The sequence below is a fragment of the Dromiciops gliroides genome, chromosome 2, assembly GCF_019393635.1.
Source record: "Dromiciops gliroides isolate mDroGli1 chromosome 2, mDroGli1.pri, whole genome shotgun sequence".
NCBI lineage: Eukaryota > Metazoa > Chordata > Mammalia > Microbiotheria > Microbiotheriidae > Dromiciops > Dromiciops gliroides.
In genome coordinates this window covers 683,294,293-683,311,379 of record NC_057862.1, presented here as the reverse complement: position 1 = coordinate 683,311,379, position 17,087 = coordinate 683,294,293, and the positions used below count along the sequence as shown (strand labels likewise).

The 17,087-nt window shown below is 41.4% G+C and overlaps 1 protein-coding gene across 4 annotated transcripts in view; it reads right to left on the bottom strand.

The window, feature by feature from the left end:
- Nucleotides 1-5,114: 5,114 nt before the first annotated feature.
- PPP2R2A (protein phosphatase 2 regulatory subunit Balpha) overlaps nt 5,115-17,087 on the bottom strand; it is a 99,213-nt gene continuing 87,240 nt past the window's right edge. For all 4 annotated transcript variants that reach the window (XM_043985912.1, XM_043985915.1, XM_043985914.1 and 1 more), the window contains 4 exons: nt 16,858-17,022; nt 15,292-15,461; nt 13,444-13,535; nt 5,115-6,112 (listed from right to left, as the gene is read on the bottom strand). In XM_043985912.1, the coding sequence (XP_043841847.1) occupies nt 5,833-6,112; nt 13,444-13,535; nt 15,292-15,461; nt 16,858-17,022 (707 nt within the window). In that variant the 3' untranslated portion in view covers nt 5,115-5,832. The remainder of the gene's footprint in view (nt 6,113-13,443; nt 13,536-15,291; nt 15,462-16,857; nt 17,023-17,087) is intronic.

Genomic DNA, 17,087 nt, shown 5'->3' with positions numbered 1-17,087 from the left:
GCTAGGCACCATAAAATCCAGGCCAGCCCTAGACTTAATCATTCCTCGATCTGTCATCATGGAGTGGCCTTATCCCATACTTGGCAACTGGATGGCACAGTGGATAAAGCACTGGACCTGGAATCAGAAGACCCGAGTTCAAATACAACCTCAGACACTAACTGGATGTTTGGCCTTGAGCAAGGCATTTGACTTCTGTCTTCCTCAGTTTCCTCATCTGTAAAATGGGGATAATAGCAGCAACCTCTCAGGCTTTGTGTGATGGGAAAATGAGACATTCGTAAAGGTCTTAGCAAACCTTAAGACAAAATATGAATGTCAGCTATTCTTATTACTTCACTTTCCTCAATGTACCACCTCTAGTCTAAGGGTTTCTTTTAGATGTCCAGGCCCACGTATTATGACACCCCTGTCCCTAGGATGTAGGCAGCTAGATGGCAGAGTGGATAGACTGCCTGGAGTCAGGAGGACCCAAGTTCAAATCTGGCCTCAGAAAATAACTGAGTGACCCTGGGCAAGTCACTTCACCCTCTTTGCCTGTTTCCTCATCTGTAAAATGAGCAGGAGAAGGAAATGAGAAAGGATTCCAGTATCCTTGCCAAGAAAACCCCAGGTGGAATCATGAAGAGTCAGACATAACTGAAAAGTAACTGGACTCCCTAGAATATAGTAATCCTATGCTCTCCCCCATTAAAACTGTTTTGTACTATATTCCTAATCTGTTCTCTGCTTTCTAAGAAAATGACCAACCAGATTCTTAAGTAGATTTATGCTAAAGTTTGATGGGCATTCAAAGGTGAATATATTCTACTTCTCAGATATCAAGTCTGAAATATTGAGGTAATATCATGGGTATGTCATTGGACTTGAATCAGGAAGAACTGAGTTCAGATCCTGCCACAGACACTAGCTCTGTGACCCTGAGGTTTCTTTGAGCTTAAGATCTGTGAGTCTCGGGCAGCTAGGTGGCACAGTGGAGTGGATAAAGCACTGGCCCTGGATTCAGGAGGACCTGAGTTCAAATACAGCCCCAGACACTTGACACTTACTAGCTGTGTGACCCTGGGTAAGTCATTTAACCCCAATTGCCTCACCAAAAAAAAAAAAAAAATCTGTGAGTCTGTGATGTCGGAACGTGAGCTCCAAATGGATTCCCACTGTTGGGAGGCATGTGCTACAGACAATAGAGGGAGAGAGTTAGACCCAATGACTTCTAAAGCTCCTTCCAACTCTATATCAATGACACTGTGAGTCCCCTCAGAATGGAAGCAGCTGAAATAGACTGAAATCCAGGGCTCTTCTGTGTAAGAGGGAAGGAAGCAGTGGATACTTACAGGCTGGATTTAGGGAGAGGGCTGGGAGGAAGCCCTCTGCTGGGTTCCACTAGGACGTCCTACCAGCCAGTCCCTCCATGGCTGCCACTACAGGCTGTGAAGCTCTTGTCCATTGGGGACTCCCCAAGCATCATAGATGGAGCCTCATTAGCCACCTACGAGCAAAGAATACGCTTTAAATGACAAAAACAAAAAGAACATGACATTTAAACTCCCATTGGCATCGATGGATGTACAAAGAAATGCTTTCTAAACAGAAATATATTTTCTTCCTTTTCTCCTACTGTGTCATTTCCAGTATCTCTTACATAGGTGATTTTAGGTCCAAGAAAACATTTCACTGCCCCCTAGTGGGGGAATCCTCAAAGAATAAATAACTGTGTGCAGGCCAGCATCTCAGGGTTTAGAAAACTCAAATTACATTAGGAAATCTCCAACCGAAACAGAAAAGTATACTAAAAGAAAAACAACTTAGCCACACTGTTCCTTGACCTATTTACTGTCTGCAAAAGACTAGCCATTCAGCTTCCCCTGCTAGCTTCAGTATTTAGAGCGGGAAGGGCCTGTGAGGATCTTCCTCACATTACAGAGAACTAAGACCCAAAGAGGGTGACTTGGCCTCTCAAGGCCATACAAGTAGCAGGGTAAGATTTTAATCAGGCCTGACTCTCAATCCAGTACTCCTTCTACAATACCAGACCATGACTTACTTTGTGATTGTCCAACAACTTGACACATTTTCACAGCTGACTTAGGAAGAAAGCAAAGACCACACTCCCCACCCTGCTACTTCTGACCAAATCATTCCATTATTTGCCAAAATGGAGAACAGTGAAAGCCCTTTGGAATAGACTGGACAGCTTTTAACATATCTCCCAGCAGTTAATAGTAAGATGTAAAAGTAGTTTAAATTCTGCTCCCCAAATAATGCAGGGACACAACCTGATAGTAATGGGCCTTAAGGAAATAGCCATTATACTCAGGTTACATGCTGGCTCCCATTTGTAAACTAAGGAAAAAAGTAACTATCTTTTCAAAAATGACCAGTCATTGGACTACCATTTTGTAGTCCCAATTCCATTCCCAGTGCCATTTCACCGTGTGTACACACACACACACACACACACAAACACAAACATGGCAGGTACAAGCCACCATATTGATTTCAAATTTCAGCATGTATCTGAGGGGTAGCACATGTAAGATATTCCTGGAAAGTTTTATGTAGATAAAATCTCACTTTTAAACTCTCCAGAAAAACTTATCAGTGAACTCTTATTGAATCATTGTCACTCTTAATTAGCATCTAACATGTGACCTGAGTTTTCTTCAACCTAACTAGCTGGAACTAAACTCACGAATTGGTCAAGCTAGTAGGTTCTAACCACCTGTCTTTCCTAATTTTTCTAACTGACCCCACTTCCTATTGACAGGTCTGGGTCCCTTAGCTATTTCAATTAAAGGTAAAAGTATTAAATTCATGAGGCCAATTCACGTGTTTTCCCCACGATGTGGGTCCACTAATAAATCCCAGATTCCCTCAGCCCTATTTTTTCATGTTTAGGGCTTAAAGGAAAGTAAGCCTACAATGTTATCACTAAGTTTATTTTTAAAAAACCTATTTTAAAGCCCCATCCTTCCACACTACACACACCACACACACACACAGAGCCTGTTCTTATATGGAGGCGGAAAACACAGGAAGCTCTTTGGATTCTAAGGAAGAGATTTCTTGCATTAATTGTTTGGAAAGCTTACTGGAAAATCAGTGTTAAGTAGCATCAACAAGCTAGTTCTGTTCAGAAGCCAGCAAATTATATCACATATGCATATATACATAGATGTATATGTGTACACATTTATTACATATATATTTGTGTACATATAGAAAATAGTCATTCTTCCTGCCAAGTTAAAGAAATATCAGAAGGGGTAATGCAAGTCAAGTTTCCCCACCCCAACTCCCAAATAGTTTTTAAGGTGGGGATAGAAGGTAGTAGAATCAATTAGTGGTTAGAGAATGGGAGATACAAAGCAACTTGACAAGACTGTTTATTCTATGTATCATTTTTATTAATAAAAATATTAATCATGACCATATAAAATGAGTGGCTGGGCTTATAATTTGTAACACCAATGAAATAAAAAATGAGTTTGTGAGAATACTGTTACAATGATTAGTCAATAGCAATCCCTGATGGAGGAATATGATTAGATGTGGTTCAATGAATCCAAGAATCTCTAACCCATAGGGTCATGACAGAATATCACCACAGCTAGTGACCAATCAAAAGAAAATTCCAAAGAGCTATTTAGTGGGCTTGTCTTAAGACATGCACCCGCGATTAAGGAAACCATCAGCCTTGCATAAAAATCTGGAAAGCTGCCCATTCAGCTGAGCCTAAAATGTCCCTGATTAATGCCTGTTATAACATGATGGGGCCGACCCCAGCTTCCAATTCAAGTCTGAGGAGTAAATAACCTACTGGAGTTACTAATGTACCTAAGATATTCAATTACATTAGTTAAAAGTGCCCCCACCATCTTAAGATTCTAATTATTAGAAAGAAGTTCAGTTTTTAAAAATACAAATGCAGAATTCTTAAGTTCAAAGATACAGGAGCATTAAATGTTACATAAAAGTACTTGTGCGTGCTCACAATCAGGCATGTAAAATTTACAAGACATTATATTTTAATAAAAGTGTAGGGGAATTAAATTAAGGTGGAATGTTAAATAGGCAACTGTTTATAATCAAATCTTCATAATTGAAAGATTAGAAAAATAAAATGAGGAGTTATGGATACATATAGAAGCACTTACAATTCTCTCTACAAGTCAAGGTCAAGAGTTATGTTCCTCTCAACCAAAATATACCAAGTTTTCTATCAGTTTAAATGCCCCCCCCCTCAAAATTATGTAATTAAAATATAAAGTCCATTTTTCTTAATTAAAGCTTCTGGCAGACCGGAGACATTATGTTCTACACACTAACAACAAAAAGCAGAAGGCGGCACTGTTCATCTTTGGATAAATTATTTGCTTATGAAAATCTGTCATCTACTGACAACCACCAATATTTATTTCATGGGGTCCTGTAACTTCGTGAAGCACTTCCTGATCATTTTTAGCTTTTAAAGTTTGTCTCTAATTGCAATAGCTTTGGAAAGCCAAAGGAAAACTTGAGAAAACATTCATGATAAACTACATCTTCATTCATTACTGAGAGCAATAAAATACAAGAGAAAATACCAGGTATATTTGATGCAGTGTGAATTATCTTATCTATGGAAAAATCACTTGATATTTCATACTACATTATATGGTTGAACAACAAGGAAAATTTAACAATATTTTAAAAAGTGAACACTGTCAGTGACTTTCTATTTGTTAGCAAAGCATTAAATTAGGATGAGATTATACGATGTAAAAGTTCGATAAAATGAAGTTCCATAAATCTGATTCCCAGATACAATAGTAGGATTTTCAGAAGAGATAAAGGGCTATACATGTGCCCACTATCTTTTATATTGATGGCAAAAATCTATAGCATTTGAGGTTGGTGAAATAAGGATGATCAGTTTCTTCAAAGCATTTTCCTAAAGGACTGGTAACTCCTCTTTCCATGTGCAAAGAACATTGGTTAAAGTAATTACCACAAGAGGGAAAAACACTCATGAAAATGACCACTTTATCTCAATGCATCTACTGTAAAACATAAAATATTGGTATAAAGAGGTAGATTACAAAGAAAAAACCAGATTCTCCATTCTTTGTCACTTTTATTCAGTAGTTTTTTGTGTTTTTTTTTTCTCTCTCTCTTATTGTTTTTGGTGCCAGACACGGCAAGGAGTGATTACAGTCCAACTGTCATTAAAACATTTGTTCGCAACATAAACCCCCTTTACCATTGACCCCAAACTGACCCATTTCATGTGCTTTATTTCTTTTTCTTTCTTTTTGAATACACCACCACCAGGGCTGGGTGGAGGGGAAGTGGGTAAGAGAGGTGACGGGGAGGAGTCCAGGAGGCCAGAGGAGGAGGAATGCTACAAGCCACAGTAAGAATGAGCTGTATTTAATAAAAAAGGGCCACAAATGATACAGTAATGAGGTTACACAATTAAATCCCATAGCATGACTGAAGGCTTTCACTGTGTTTGACGTCATCACAATGGAAGGCATAAAAAGTGGAGTAAACCAATGTTGATACAGTCCAATCTAGTCCATTAGGCAAGATGGTGCAAGTAGTCATTTAAATTAAAAGTGCCCTACCCTTACCTAAATGGCTGACAGACATGGAGAACACCACAGTGAATCATCAACAGAGCTTTCTCCATGTAGCTATAAAAATGTGTTGTCACATGGCACATTTTTAAACACTGGAAAGGGATGCCACAATGGACCTCTCTTTCTCTCTCTCGTTTACAGGTACAAATGCTAGATTCAACTATCTCAACTATGCAAGAAGTGGACTCTTCTGCTAGGAATGCCAACCCTAATTCACTTTGTCTTGAAATATATACAGGTTGTTTGTAGTAGCTACAGCAATGATATTTTCCTTGGGGTGCCAAGCTGTGTGAAGGATTTTCTTGTTGAAGTCTAGGCTGTCGACACTGATTTCATCTTTCTTTCGTTTGCCACTTGCACAGACTTTGCGTGGCTTCAAAACAGTGCGTGGCTTATTGTTTTCCCGGGATGCTTCTAGGGTGATATCTCGTTTTGTATTTCTGTCAAACATTCTGAAGAAATTATTGTAAGATCCTGTCATGACAACACTGGAAAAGAAAAAAGAAAAAAGTTAATAATTATGATTTTCTAGCAAGAAAGAAGAGGAGGGGAGAAGAGAAGGGCAGAAAGGCAAAAATTGATTTCCTTCTCAAAAAGAATCTAACCTACAGTGGAACATTGGCTAGACTGCTGCAGTGTGTGGTAATACCCTCCACCCACCCCCACTCAGGCCAATTCACCAACAACAGGTGGCCTACTTGATGATGACCCAAATTTGGCTTTGAAGAGAACCTGTGCGGGAGCCTACTTCAGCAGTTCCACGTGTACCAGGTTAGTTTGGACAAAAACGTATTTAAATGCTCTGATTAAACAGAGCTGGGAGAAAGTAGCTAATATTATGTGAAGAAGTTTTTTAAAAAATACATCAAAAGGCAAAAATAGCAAAGCCCAATCTATTGAAATGAAAGGCAAAAGGCAACTAAGTCCAGAAGACAAGACCTCCATCTGACCTTTGCTCAAAGACGTGAAATGATGGGGAAACCCAAGTCAGTGTCTGCAGAGCCAGCTTTCCTGACACTGACCTTTAATATTTCCCTTATAAAATAGTCCTACATTTGGGCTCAACAATTCAGTTAGAGGAAGCACAACTAGACGATAATTTAGGTGAAAACAGAACCTGGGGGGAAGGGGTTAGTAAAATGTAGGTACAATAAGAGTGAGTGACTGAAAAGGCATTCATTCCTCTCTGCCTAGCAAAACAGTGCCTGCCCTCACGGTGCTTACATTCTAAACAAGAAATAACAAAACAGAGGGGAACTAAGAGAAGGAGCAGATCTATGAATGCAGGGGCCTGGTTTGGGGCTCAGGATCCAGTGTTAGAGTCCAAGTTCTGGGGAAGACAGGGCCAAAATATGGCAGGGGGTGTGGTTTAACAGGGCAGAGTGACAGCTAAAAGAAGCTAAAGCTCTCTTAAAGCAATATACTTTACTTGTTTTCAGACTAAATCTGAAATCTTGTGATGTGCTTTGTGTATCACATTTTTGGAAGGATAAGGTTATACTAGTCAACTCAGAATAACAACCAAGGTAGCTAGGGAATCAAAACCAGACTATTTGATAAATCAGTTGGAAAAAAAAAAACAAACAACTGGACATTTACTGGGAAAAGGGAAGACAATGAGAAAATGTTTAGTGTTTTCAAATATATAATAAAAGGTTAGAGGGCAGCTAGGTGGCACAGTAGATAAAGCACCAGCCCTGAATTCAGGAGGAACTGAGTTCAAATTTGGCCTCAGACACTTGACACTTACTAGCCGTGTGACCCTGGGCAAGTCACTTAACCCTCACTGCCCCCCCCCAAATAAACCAAAAGAAAAAGTTATTGGGTGAAAGAGGAATGACACCTTTTCTCCTTGCCCCCAGAAGGCAGAAAAAGACCTACTGAATGAGTAGAAGTTGTAGTAGGCAGACACTGGGTCTGGGTTCAAAATCCTGCTTCAAATCACTTACTGGCTGTGTGGTCCTGGGTAAATCATTTAGCCTCTCTGAGCCTCAGTTTCCTTATATGCAAAATGGGGCTAAAAACAGTGTCTCCCTTAGGATTGTTGTGACTCTAACGAGAAAATTATGAAAAGCACAAAGCAAACTTTAAAGCCCCAAATAAATATGAATTGCTAGAATTATGATTTTTTGGTTTGTTTTTGATTTTTGGTAGGGGCAATGAGGATTAAGTAACTTGCTCAGGGTCATAGAGCTGGTAAGTGTCAGTTGTCTTGAGGCTGGATTTCAACTCAGATCCTCCTGACTCCAGGGCCAGTGCTCTATTCACTTAACCACCTAGCTGTCCCTTGCTAGTATTATGATGAGGCAAAATCTCAACAATAAAAACCTCATAAAGTGGACGGGAATGCTCCAGGAAAGACAAAATTGATCACCTGAGGTCCCTCAAGCTGAAACTGAGGAACATTTGTTGGTGAGGTGCCCGAGAGGATTCCTGATTAAGCAGGAGGTCAAGTAGATGAACTGTATTCCCTTACAACTTAGATTTTCTATGATGCCTAATCATTTCAACAAGCATATTAAGCAACTTCTATGTACCAGGCACTGTATTAAGTACTAAGAATACAAAGAAAGACCAAAACAATTCCTGTCCTCTTAAAGAATGATTTAGGTAACAGAGAACAATGAAATATGGTTGCCTTTCACCAAATGACTGAAGGTCAAATAAAGAAAGCTTGTTTTTGCAAAAAGAAACTAACCCCCAAGTTTTTTGCAAGCTCCAGTAGGTGCCTAGAAATGCTTTCATGAGTGGCACTCCCGACAAACGTTCAGCTGGAAGCCACATTAAGCCACTGAAACCAACCTTCTCATTTTACAGATGCTGAAACTGAGTTGCAAAGAAAATAAGTGACCTGCCCAAAGTCAAACATGTTTCAAGTGATGGAGGTGGGATTTGAGCCTCTAACCTCAAATCCAGTAGTCTTTCTACTTATCTAATTGGAGAATGGTAGCTGGAGGAATGCATTTTTGTTTGTTTGTTTTGCGGGGCCATGAGGATTAAGTGACTTCCCCAGGATCACACAGCTAGTAAGTGTTAAGTGTTTGAGGCCGGATTTGAACTCAGGTCCTCCTGACTCCAGGGCCAGTGCTCTATCCACTGCACCACCTAGCTGCCCCTGGAGGGATGCTTTAATTAAATATAAATAAATAAATCATAATTTCTCAACCCTTTAAACATACAGCCAGCTAATACATGAGACTGAGTCTTAGAACATGAGTACAAAGTGTTTAGTCAGCTAAGGCCATTAAATAAGAACTCTGCAGTGAGAACAAAAAATTAACTGGCAGAACAACAGGGAGCAAGAAGAGCCTAACATGGAACACTGGCTAAGCCCCTCTGGAGCTGGCTGGACAGCAGTAGAAAGGCAACTCTAGAGCATCTGAATAATAGGCATCAGTCATCAAGGGCTAGCTGGGCCTTCCTGGAAAGGAAACCCCCACGAGGGGCTGTAGGGTGCACATCTGTTATCATTTTAGAGAAAGGAGTCGTCACGTGTGCCCAAGCAGTTAGTGGTGGTGTTACATAACAAGAGGATGGCTTCTCCAAAGCACTAGAGCCTACGAAGGAATCTCTCATCAGCACCAACTACATGCCAGGTCCCGGGCCTGACGTAGAAAGACAAAAATAAGGCCATCCCGAGCGCAAGGAGCTTACGTTCTCCTAGAGAAAGAGCATGGACGCCTAAGCACATCTAAAATAGATACCAAGTAAATGGGTAATTTCATGACGGGGAAGCCGGCACTAAATATGTCCAATGATCAGGAAAGGTGGACTGCGACACTAACGAGCTGAGCTTAGGAAGGGGGCTAGGGATTCCACAAAGCCAAAGTGAGGACACAGGGGACAATCAAAGGCATGGATACAATGATGATCTCCAGAACTAAACTGATTCACTTTCCCCCCAATACCTTCCTCCCAGTCCCTTGGGAGACTCCTGAGCTCCCCCACTGCCCCGCCCTCTAATAGCAATGTGCTGCCAGGTTCTGTCCATCTTACCATTGTAAAATCCAATACTGCAAACATGTGGACACAGGCTCCCATCACTCAGACTATTACAACAGCAGGGAGTGTGGAGTGTCTGCCTGCCTGAGTCTCCCCCCGACCCTGTCCATCTTTCACTGATTCCTAAACCACAGGCCTACCACATCAGTGCTCTCTCCCTACTCAATCACTCCAGTGGCTCCCTATTGTCTTCACAGTCAAATGTAAAATCCAGCCCTCCCCTCTTGTCTTCTTCCACCTTACAACTCTTCAATCCAGGAAGCAGTCTCCTTGTGATTCCTCAAACAGAACACTTGACATGCCCACTCTTCACCTTTTCCCTTTTGCCCCAGGCCTGGGCTGCTGGGAGTCCCAGCTAAAATCCCACCTGCTAATTAATACCCCTCAAGCTGAGTGTCTTCCCTCTACTGGCTATTACCAATAGAAGTTATCTCTATGCTGTCTCTCCCATTAGACCGAGCTCCTTGAGGGCAGGGACTATTATTTCTTATTTCTTGCCTTTCTCTCAATTCCTAGCACTCAGCAATTAATAAATGTCTACCTACTGGCAAGATGGAATGTTTAAGGTGAAGCATAGCAAGGAGGGCACTTTGAACTAGAAGTAGTGAAGAGAAAAATGTATAATAAGCCCCAAAAAGCAAAGTGTAGCCAAGTTGTGAAAAGCTTTAGAAGTGAAATAAATTGTTGGAGGGGATGTGGGAGGGAAGGTCCACCAATGCACAATTAGGGGTCCTGTGAAGTGATCCAATTATTTCAGAAACCTGTTTGGAACTACACCACCCACAATCACAAAATGATGCCAGGTATATGTCTCGCTCTTTTTTTTTTTTTTGGTGAGGCAATTGTGGTTAAGTGACTTGCCCAGGGTCACACAGCTAATAAGTGTTAAGTGTCTGAGGTCGGATTTGAACTCAGGGGTCCTCCTGAATCCAGGGCCAGTGCTCTATCCACTGCGCCACCTAGCTGCCCCCACAGGTATATGTCTTAAGAGATCAAAGAGAGAAGGAAAGGACCAATACAAAAAACAATTTTTTACAGCAACATTTTTTGTTACTGAAAAGAAATAGAAAGTAAGGGGGTGGCCATCAATTGGATAATGGTTGAACAAATGACTGTATATAAATGGGATGATATTGCATCATAAGAAATGATGAGGACAGATTCAGAGAAGCCCAGGAAGACTTGTACAAAGTGATCAAGGTGAAATGAACAGAACCAAGAGAACAATTTATATAACCACTGCATTGCAAGGCAAATTTTCAAGGACTTATGAGTTGTGTAAAATGCCACGAGTGGCCACAATCCAGAGAATCAATACTGAAGCACACTATTTCGACATCTTTTCCAGAGAGGTGATCAAAAAGATATAGAAGAAAACATACAATTCCAGATATGGCCAATGTGTGGATGTTTTGCTTAATTGTTAAAAGGGTGGTGGTCATATTAGTGGAAAGAAGAGGACAGGTGCAAGACAGTTTTCCATGTTTAGCATGTAGTTCTCTTAATAAAAACTGAAAAGTTCACTGTAAAACAGATGCAGGAAATACTCCTTTTCCAATCCCGAATCAACAGCTTAACAAGGGAAGGAAAAAAAAAAAAGGGCCCCATAACAGGAGCAAGAGCAATTTGACTGAAATATTTGAGTGAAAATTCTTACATGATAAAAACAAGGGGGGCAGCCAGGTGGTGCAGTGGATAAAGCACCGGCCCTGGATTCAGGAAGACCTGAGTTCAAAGTTGGCCTCAGACACTTGACTCTTACTAGCTGTGTGACCCTGGGCAAGTCACTTAACCCCAATTGCCTCACCCAAAACAAAACAAAACAAAAAACCAAAAAACCATGGAACAGCAGCCATCCTGTAAATGGCCAGTTCATGAGAACTGAGGAAGCAGGGGTAGGGTGGCAGGAGTGGTGGCTTCCCTATGGCTACAGCTTGGGCTGCCCTTTCCCACTAGCCATGCAGTCCTGGGAGAAGCCTCCGTACTGTATTTTGGAAGATGAGAATAATTAACTCGAGTATTTTCACCTCCCAGAGTTGCTGTGGGGACCCAATCAGAGAGCACATGTAAATGCTTTGCAATCCTACTGTAGGCTGTGTCAGCCACAGGGATGGGGCAGAGAGCAGCAAAATCCTACAATCTTATAAATTTCTTTAAAACATTTTCAGTTGAGAGTGGGGGGTTAGAGAGGTCTCATCCATAAGTATTTCTGAAATTTTTTATAGCTACAAGGCACTGATACCACCTTTGTCCTCCTTGGACTGGGTCAATGAGGAGCCATTTTACTTAATCCTGACTGAGCACCTAAAGAATGTAATGATTGGAATGATGCCACCTACTGGAGACTTGCTGTCGGAAAGCTCCACCATGAGGAAAATGCCTCAGAGGGCAAGGCCATGTGGCTTTTCCTTGGCATCAGGAAATGATGTTTGCTCATGGGTGCTGTCTATCAAGGCTACCAGCCAATCAACTTGAGGAGCTTCCTATTTTCTGGGAGGAGACAGGAAGGAGGAAAGAGGGCCTGTGCGGAGAGCTCTCGTTCTTTTGGGTTCCTGACTGGATGGTGGTGGTGGCAGAGGACTTCACAGGAAATTTGAGGAAAGATAGGAATGCCGGGCTGTTGGAATTCTGTTTTCAATCTTTTTCTTTCTATTTTTCAATAAACCCTTAAAAACTTAAACTCGTTTTATCAGTGATTTTAGTCAGTTTCCCCAAAAACTGGGGGAACAGATTAGAATCCACATTTAGAATCTTAAATTAAACAAGAGTTAAAAGAGAGAAGAGACCTTTCCGTGGTCACAGCTCAGGAGAGGGAGAATCCTGGGGTGGCCGTTTCACTTCAGTGTCCTCAGATTCTTTCAACTCCAAGGAGCTCATAGAAGCCATGCCCTAGAGCCTGGAGGATACCTGAAGAGGCGGATGCTGTCATGTCACCCGTCCAGCACGCTTCCCGCTTGACAGTGGCACTTAACACATGTCCCTATCCTGAGTGCCTAGCACAGTCACACGGCACCATTTCTAATTTGTATCAAGCGCTCTCCAACCCTTCAAGTACCACATGACAGCTATGACTACAGGAACCTGAATGGTCTCAAGTCAAAAGGAACAGATTATCATTGAGATAAATTAAAGAACGATTCAATTCTAGTTCAAAGTGGCCACAATTTAATCCATACATGATAACCTGGCATGTAAAGGAGGGTCTTTTTTTTTTGGGGGGGGGGGTGGGGGGGTGGGTCCCCCGCGGGGCAATGGGGGTTAAGTGACTTGCCCAGGGTCACACAGCTCAAGTGTCAAGTGTCTGAGGCTGGACTTGAACTCAGGTCCTCCTGAATCCAGTGCCAGTGCTTTATCCACTGTACCACCTAGCTGACCCAGGAAGGTCTTTTTTTTTTAAAACAAAAAATTCCCAACTTTTACACCTAAAATATATTACTCTACTATTTGTGTTGAAAGGTATAAGATACTTGGTGGGATGCTAGAATAAGAAAGGGAAGGAATGTGGAAAGGTATTTCAAATGAAGCATTGAATCAACAGCCATCCACACTGGCACCTGCTAGTCACCCATACCATAACATTTCAGAACTCATTTAACAACAGAGAAGCCCAGTTAAAGTAAAGACTAAAGGTCAATCTTACATCCAAACAAATGAGTCCTTCTTAATGTTACGCATAACACAGTGTACAGTGAGTGCCTCCCATACACTTATTTAAAATCTTCAAAACTTGATACTTCTTTTCTGACTTGGACTGTCCTCATGCCTTGCCCCAAGTAATTGTCAGTTTTATGGACCATTTGAATTAAAGCCAAATTACCTGTCTGATCCATTCCAACAACACTCAAATTTGTCAAAAATGCAGTCATTCTCATACAGCGAGCAAAGTTTACTTCTGAGGTATTCATGCACCTGGAAGGGAGGGAGAGAGGAAGAGCAAAAAACAGTTATACAAATGGAAACTTTAAAGTTTACTTGTAAAAGTTGAGAGAGTCACTGAAGTTCACACCTAAAACAGGCTGACCCAGAAACTGTTCTAGGATGATACTGTAGCATTACAATTATGAACCACAGTTCCTCCTTGAAATTTCTAATCACTGGAAGAGACAATTCAATCCAGCTTTGACATCCCCAGACTAAAGAAAGTTGCTATAATGATAGCACTATCACCCCCTTGTGCATACAAGATTGCTCACTAAGAAGGGGAGGGAAAAAGGGGAAGGGGATCTGGGAACTTGGTTTTTCTTAATATGGTGATAACTATTTTCATCTAATTGATTTCCTTTGTTATTTATTTTAATCTTACACATTTAAAAATGATTCATTAGAGGGGGAAAAAAGTTAAGGAAACTGGACCCAGAGAACACCAATTTAAAAATAATTGTCGGGGGCAACTAGGTGGCACAGTGGATAGAGCACCGACCCTGGAGTCAGGGGTACCTGAGTAATTCGGCCTCAGACACTTAACACTTACTAGCTGTGTGACCCTGGGCAAGTCACTTAACCCCCATTGCCCCGCAAAAAAAAAAAAAAAATTAAATTAAAAAAAAAAAAAAAGTTGGCCTCAGACATGTGACACTTACTAGCTGTGTGACCCTGGGCAAGTCACTTAACCCCCATTGCCCCACCAAAAATAAATAAATAAATGAATGAAAGTCAGGGGCAGCTAGGTGGCGCAGTGGATAAAGCACTGGCTCTGGATTCAGGAGGACCTGAATTCAAATTCGGCCTCAGACAATTGACACTTACTAGCTGTGTGACCCTGGGCAAGTAACTTAACCCTTATTGCCCTACAAAACCATACAAAAAACCAAAGGAAAAAAAAAAAAGCTCCACATTGCTGAAATGATTCAGGCTCTATGAGCATATATCTCACACAGTAAAATTTGCTATCCCCATCAAAAGACAATTTGATTAATCAGATACAAGATGATGCTATTGGGGGCCCTGAATTTGGATTGTTTCAATAGCACAAAAAAAGAAATTATTGTCATCAGCATAAACAATTAAGATTTCCCTGAGGCACAGGAGATTTCAGGCACTCATAGCCAGAACACACAAGAGGAACCTGGACTCTCCCCTACCTTTGCATCTGCCTGCTTTGCCCATTTTCAACTCATCCCCTCTAATCTCACCACCATTCTGTAACTGCATTCAAGACTGAGACCCCTCCTTCGCCCTCCTCTCCACTCTGACTTCAGGGTGAAGTAGCAAACTCCCCTCATCCCCTTTCCTGTCTCTTTTTGTGGGTTGTCACCCCCTTTAGATTGTAAACCAATGAGAGCAGTAGCTGTCTTTCTCTTTTTATTGATGGTATAGATAGGGCTTAACTAGCATAAATGTTTACTGAATTGAACCCTGAGCATTTAGAAGCTCCTCTGGTCCATGAACCTCACACAATCACAACCCCACTACTGACCGAACATTACTTACAGCAGCTAAAAGGGAAAGCTAATACTTGACTAGGTGACCTAGCAGATGACTACAAGAAGACATCAGGCTTCATGGAATTACATGAAGATTCAATGAAAATTCAGGCTGCCTAGTCAAGAACAGAGTGACGCAATTACCATGATCTCTGAGAATACTCAGTATAAAGCCCTCCAGTACAAACACAAAGACACACACACAGAGGCAAATTCAATGATTTTTTAAAAACTGCAAATACCTGGTAGGTTTCCACAGGTCTGTTTTCCATGTTTAAATCCCATATTTTTACTGACAGGTAATCTCTAGTCATCATATACCGACCACTATGGCTGAATTTTACATCCGAAATGGAGGAAATGATTTCAGAGAAAAAGGACCTGTTACTGGGATCTTCGGGTTCCTCAAACACTGAAAAACAAAACCAACAGAAAAGGACAAGGTATAGACAATTCCGACAGAGAAAATGCTAGAACTGCTCGTTGGTCTGGATACAAAAAAGAAGAGCACATCGTGACTGTACAGAGCCAAATCTGCCATCATCATGAAGCCTCTTCTCCCTCAGAAGATTCTAGTAGACCCTGGTCAGACTCAAATCTTAGGGTAGTTTTATGTGAATGTGGAAGGAGCCAGATAGCTTATGGAGCCCCACCCAGTCCCTGTGTTTCACAAATATGCTCGCTCTGCCATTTTAACAGCGAGGGAATAAACTGGTGTCATTTCATAGTAAACTGAATACTGTGTCACATCAAAGTAGTGAGCAATTATATAAAGGGGTTCAGTCCAACAAGCTTTTAACACACATTAGTCAAATGGGTATACGACTCAACAAATAAAAGTCACAAATGAAAAAGATCTCCCTCCCATTCTAAGCTTTATTAGAAAATCAGACTATTATGTGCCCGTAGAGACCCAGAAAGCTGAACGGCAGGCTACAGCCACCTAGAGCTACCCTAGAGCCCAAGGCTCTAACTTGGAGTTGAATGCTCTGTCCAACACTGTCAGACTTCCTTAGCAAACTATCTCCCTCTAGGGCAGCAGCCTTGAGGACTTCTTGCCTCTTGATGCTACTCCTAGCAAATGGAATTAATACCATAGCAAAGAAGGAAGAAAATTGAGTTTATCATGTGGTGGTAGAATGCTGTAATTACAAAACAAAGTGCCACATCCTTTGCATTTGCAGATGATGAAATACGGATTGCCAACCACCACCTAAGAATAAGTAGTCATCAGAGACATGCATGATAAAACAATCCCCAACTTATCCAGCTAAAAAAAGATGCTGAACAATGGACCAACAGATTGAAAGGACTTTGGGAAAATGTAGCACGCAAATGTACTGGTGACAGCACTGGGATTTAGTTCAGTCATTTGGGAAAATCTTTATAAAAGTCCTAACTTCTTCATACCCTTTGACCCAGAGATTCCACTACTGAAACTGTACCCCAAGGAGGCTGACAGCAATTAAAACAAAATTATTATTAATGACAACAAAAAGCCAGAAACAAAGTATGTATCCAGCCGTTAAGGAATGGTGGAAAACATGACCAACAGGAAGAATCCAGGTCAAGAAGCATGTATGAAATGTATACAGTGTGCCAGTGGGCACCAAGATAAGGACTAGAGAACTCAGAAACACGTGGGAAGCCAAGTATTAAGTGGTGCCAGGTGAAGGACGGGAGGTTAAAATGTGGATCAAGTCAAGAGATAAGGAGGCTGGTCACATCCACAGTGTTAGTACCATCCCATGACACCAACCAGTGAGCCATCACTGCCCCAACGCTGCCTCTCAGCTCACTTAACTCACGTTTCGAGTGCCGGTCGCAGAGGGCAGATGCCCTCATGTCACACAGTCGAATCGTCCCTTTACTGCTGCTGTACACAAACGTGTTGCAGCTGTTGGGATGGAATTCTGCCGCCGTAATCACCTCGGTCAGCTCTTCCATGTTGGCAGGTTTGATGTCTACAATATCTGGTTAGCGTTTTATTAAAGAAGTTCACCTTAACAATATGTGATCTTAATGTTTCATGGAAGTA